The 6,000-nt window shown below is 34.3% G+C and overlaps 1 protein-coding gene across 2 annotated transcripts in view; it reads left to right on the plus strand.

Annotated features, from left to right (window-relative positions):
- LOC135210555 (uncharacterized) overlaps window positions 1–6,000 on the plus strand; it is a 118,642-nt gene that overhangs the window by 79,158 nt on the left and 33,484 nt on the right. For both annotated transcript variants that reach the window (XR_010313539.1, XM_064243417.1), the window contains exon 2: window positions 4,798–4,943. Coding sequence is in view for 1 of the 2 variants with exons in the window: in XM_064243417.1 (XP_064099487.1) it covers window positions 4,798–4,943 (146 nt within the window). In the remaining variant the exon portion in view is untranslated. The remainder of the gene's footprint in view (window positions 1–4,797; window positions 4,944–6,000) is intronic.

Consider the following 6,000-nt stretch of genomic DNA (forward strand, 5'->3'; position numbering starts at 1 on the left):
TCAGCAATACACATTGCCTCCCGGGCTTCGTAGACACTCCAAGATTCTTCTCCAAAAGTTTGCTACACAAACTCCTATATCCACCCTACCATCTTCTGCCACAACATTGACTCATAAATTCCTTACTAATTCACAGGTTCTCACCTTCCACCACCCATTCAGTGCTCAATCCTCCTGGTTTTCATTTAATCTAACATTATCTTTTACCTCTCTCCTCTTGAAAGCGCCTTTAAATTATTTTTTTCGCTGTATCAGTTAGTGCTGCATCTTCTGAAAATATTTAGCTCTCCAGAATCTATTGATGAATAGTTTCCTTACCCTACAACTTTTCACATATGCCTAGTATACCTCCTTCTTTGGTTTCTCACATCTCTCCATCCATAAAGTTCGATTCTCGGGCATTCCATTTAGGAGTGAGAGATGTGTAGTGTTTCTGGTGATAGAGGTTCACTCTCGACGTGGTTCGGAAGTCACGTTAAGCCGTTGGTCCCGTTGCTGAATAACCACTGGTTCCATGCAACGTAAAAACACCATACAAACAAACAAACAAACAATCCATAAAGCTAATAAACTGCTGTGAGGACATAACATATAGTAGGTGTCTCATATTACCCTGAGTAATGAATTTCTCGACTATCTGCGTATTCTAGGAAATGCTTCGCTTCAGTGATGGAAACTTTGATCAATATCAACAAACTGTCTTGTATGGTACACTGAATTGCCTGAGAAGTTTTAATTGCCTTACATAACAAATATTAGTTTCTTACATCAAATTAGATTTCAATCATATCTTGTTGGGTGAAAAGGACTGGAGTGGAGAAGGTTTTCGTGGATTGGCAGTCAAATTTAAATTGACAGATTTAAACAGGAACAAAGAAGAGACTTGAACGAATTCCTCCTTACTTACATAAGAACAAAATATGTATATTAAAAGTGAGTTGATATAATCCATTTCCACGTAATCCAGCATAACGGTAAACACAGCTTATCGATTAAGCTAGGAAGTCTGTGTAAGATGCTTTTAACTTAATAAAAAGTCTTTTGCGAAATATATATATGCGGACGAAAATTCTATTGATCAAATATATAATAAAAGGAAAAATAAGCAGACCGCTGAATCATTTGTAAGTCACAAAAACAGACGAACGAAAATATCCAAACCAAAGCGTTTGCCAGCAAACAGATAAAACAGAAAGAAATGTAGAGGAAATAGTTGTCGTCGAAACCCAAACAGAAAATGGAAATCTGCGAGGGAGTCCGACTGAAATTGCTGCCTAAAACCCCATGCTGCAATCCTCGTCCATATTCGGTTGGGTGCGTGTAATTCACCCTAACACCGAACTCTTATTAATATTCCCATGGGCAATTTATGGAAGTTAAACTCCTGATTAAGTCTGAATAATTCCCGCGGTCTCAAGGCAACATTTCGGTTCTTTCATTCGGTGTAGCTCTGGGCAGAGGAGGGAAGGAGGCGAAAACTGGAAAATGCTACGCGGGAGGGAGGCTATAAATAGTTCCGTGTGTTTGTTCAGCTTACTTTTCAGTTCGACGGCCCCACCTTGCAGATGCCAGGTTACACACGGGGTGAAAAAAAAAAAGATTAATGTCTTCCGTGTTTACTTCTAGAACGCACACGCAAACTGACATATATTTTTATGTAGTTAACATATTTAGATCAGAGTTTCATATATGTAATGGAATATATATATATATATATATATATATATATATATATATATATATATATATATACATATATATACATATATATACATATATATACATCTATATTATATATATATATATATATATATATAGATGTATATATATACATATATATATGTATATAATATATGTATATATAGTATATATGTGTATATATATTATAATATCATATATATATATATATATATATATAATATATATATTTTATATATTATATGAAATAACCTTGGGATACCGGTCACGAAGTATATAAAACGTGATGCTATGTATAAATAAAGATTTTTTTGCCCCCACGAAGGAAAAAAATGAAAGAGCGAGTTAGCCGAGTTACTTTACTCGCTCTTTCATTTTTTTTCCTTCGTGCAAAAAAAACCTTTATTTATTTTATATTTATATATATATATATATATATATATTATATAATATATATTATATATATATATATATATATATATATATATATATAGATATTATATATATGGTTTATATGATATTATATATATAAAATATACGTTATATATATTGTATTATATATATACATATATATATATATATATATATATATATATATATATATATATATATAATAATATATAATTTATAATATATGAATAACTTCTTGATCACGAAGTATAATAAAACGTGTGCTATGTATAAATAAAGGTTTTTTTGCCACGAAGGAAAAAATGAAAGAGCGAGTTAGCCGAGTACTTTAAAAAAACTCGCTCTTTCATTTTTTTCCTTCGTGGCAAAAAAACCATATACTATATATATATATATATATATATATATATATATATATATATATATATATATATATATATATATCCATAACCTATGTAAAATTCTGATCTATATACGTTACGTAAGAAGCTACATAGAAATAAAGTTTTCCACGGTTGTTTAACTTTACTAACACCAAAAGAAAAAAATGAACACGATGAAACTATAACCAAGCAAAACGACCAAGAGTAAAATTGCTAAATTTGCAATGTGAAAATAAAAGATATATTCCTGTCTTGGGAAACAAAGGTGTTGGGGGACTGTCTACGAAGCTGAAGTCAGCCAATGATCAGCAGAAATAAGCAGAGGCCGTCGCGAAGTTAATCCACAAAGGGGATTGAAGAAGGCTGGGCGGATTAGTTGAGGTGCCCTGGGGACCACAACACGATTAAAACCACAGAGCTGTCACTCATGTCGGAGCAAGTGAGACGGCCAGGTCAACAAGATGGTGGTGCTGGAAGGATAACAGAATTAAGAGGAAAGTGGTTTCCTGACTCTGTACATATCTGTATGGATTTTTGTCGCTAATACTTCAACTTCACGATCAGAAATGACGCCAGAAATATCGTTCGTGTCCTCCTGACCGGGGCAGGAGCGCTTGAGTGACACTGACTCTAATAGTAAACAAGAAATGTTTAAGTTGCTGAGAAAATAGTTGTGTTCTTGTGTTGCATAAATAGAAGAAGCAAGTATATATATATATATATATATATATATATATATATATATATATATATATATATATATATATATATATCTATCTATATATATATATATATATATATATATATATATATATATATATATATATTAATTATACTTTTATGTAAAACAGCTAACAGCAACATTTAGCTGCCAATGAGAAGTTAGATCTCTGGGAATAATTTCCACGGACATCGTTTCTTCAGAACCTCTGATATGAAAATAGCTTTGCTCTGTACTTGATTTTGAATTGGCTAAATTCAAGAATGATACGATATCCGAGAAGGCTCGTTTTCCCACAGCTTGTATTTCAGCGGAGGCTTTGCTGAGCAGTTACCTGACGACCCGCAATAGATAAAGGGATCGCCACTGGGTGCAATGTTCTTTGTTGTTGCAAAAAACCCTGGTTTTCCTCTTCGTTCTCTTAACCTAACCAACCACCACCAAAACTTGACGACTGAAGGGGATGCCAGTATTTGAAATGTATATGCTCGTCTGAGAACAACTGGGTAATGAACGTTCCTCATAATGTCAAATGAATTGTTTACTGTCATGTTACGACAAGGGACGGAGCCTAATTTATGACTCATTCACAGCGGTTGGTCTAGGCATTAGTGCCAGAGTGGGCTTGTTCAGTACGCAGTAGAACTGGTGGCGTTTTATCGTCTTTACATGTTGCGATGATGCGCGTTCATATAGCAATAGAATTTGCGAGTCTAAATGAAGAGAATTAGAAACATAAACTATTTCTTATTGCCGGAAAAAGAGGTCCATGCACAAGTGGAAGGTAAGTAGTAAATAAGACGTAAATGTAAAACAAATAAGTACTAAATGTACAACAAATAAGTATATTTACTTCGAAATCGTAATTTTGAATTAGGAGTAAAATTTATGAGTGAGGATGCGATAAATTACTGGATGACTTGTAATGTCCCTGGAAAAGTCAGTTTAATCCATTTACTTGAAGATTTAGAACGGGAAAACGGATATGGATTTTACTGACAAAAAGAAAATTATGTTAAAAATAAACTTTTTGTGAATAAAGTGATAGAGTACCTTAAACTAAACACACACACACACACACACACACACACACACACACACACACACACACACACACACACACACACACGAGAGAACCCTTGTCGCGGAAAATGTACCGTTTTTTTTTTCTATAAAAATATGGGGATAGAATTTATTTTTATTCAAGTGTCCTCAGGAAGAGCTATTCTTATACTGCGTTCAGTGATGAATATGGAAATAATATACGGGAGTTGGTTTTCTTCTACAATAAGAAATTAAAAAAAGTAAGTATAAACCTCGGTTTCTGGATAGTATGTAGGTGGACTGAAGATTCGTGTTTTTAATATTCATGACTCTCTCTCTCTCTCTCTCTCTCTCTCTCTCTCTCTCTCTCTCTCTCTCTCTCTCTCTCTCTCTCTCTTGGACAATCTTATCATGTTGCAGCTAATCCTCCTAACATGATCAAATACTTAAAACAGTCTTATTATTGTGCCACAAAGCAGAAGTCATACTGATTAATACGCCGATGAATAGAGATTACAAACATTCCCTTTTTCTTTTCAGGTAGCCGCCGTGATTGGTACAAAGGCTCATTTAAAATTCACCCTCTAGATCTGGATGTGACTGTAGGTTTTCATCAGAAAATCGTATTGCGATCATTGAGGCGTGTTAAGAGCGACAGGATTCACGTGAAGGCTACTGTTATGCAAGTAAGAATACCATTTTTATTGTCATTATTATTACTAGCAAACAAATGTGTACAGAAATTATGTATGGAAATTCGTAAAGTAACTAAGTCTACGGGCGTAACCAGCCTCGTTTCACGGGCCGAACCAGCTCCGTTTCAGGGAATGTCTTCTCACCCCCACCCCCTTCGGAGGGGGGCGGGGAGGTAGGATGAAACCCCCATTGTAAACCATCTTAGGGATCCCCACTATAACCCTGCCAAGTTTCATGCCCATCGGACCAGCCGTTTGGCTGTGATTGAATGTCAGACGGACGGGCAGACAAATGCACTCACTAATTTTCTAGGTTAGCTAGACTATTTTATTTTGTTACAAGAAACTGTAGGTGAGTCTTCTCATTGTTTCTAAACATAATATGCTTCATTATGTTAAAGTTTAATTTTAAAACAGGCAAATTAAGATTGTCGAGCTGCTAATAGAGAATTTTTTCTTGATTTATTTTTAAACGTGCCTACGCCAAGTGCAACACCAAGTGGTGTTGCTAAACAGTTCTTGAGGACAAATTAAATTATTGAAATTTATAGATATGGAAACATTAACGAATAAGGAGATTATTATTTTGAGGAAAGTAATGAAGCTATTACGTAAATAACTTTCGTTTAAGTATACAAATACTCACTGATTAGAATTCTGTTTTAGCTTCATAAACCTAACATTCATAATAGAAGAATATTCTTACGTGTTCTTTTATAACCCGATGACAAGCGATCATTGATATTCATGAAAAAGAAGTATTTCAGTATAGATAGGATACATATTGCGAATTCCCAATAGAAGTTGCTAAGCATAAATCATTCACAGATAAGAGTTAAATGCTGCATCCACTGAAATTTAAATCTGTTAAAGAAACTTTTGATATATGGGCAACCGGCCCCCATTAAATTTTAAGAGCTAAAACAAATGAAAGCGAAAGCCTCATCAGCAGGCAGTCGACCTCGTTCTGAAAAGTAGTTTCAAGAGACAATACGTTCAGACATGCCTACGAAAACAAGAGCTATGATACCACCAGCAATAACGTTGC

This window comes from Macrobrachium nipponense, chromosome 39 (genome assembly GCF_015104395.2).
Source record: "Macrobrachium nipponense isolate FS-2020 chromosome 39, ASM1510439v2, whole genome shotgun sequence".
Lineage (NCBI taxonomy): Eukaryota > Metazoa > Arthropoda > Malacostraca > Decapoda > Palaemonidae > Macrobrachium > Macrobrachium nipponense.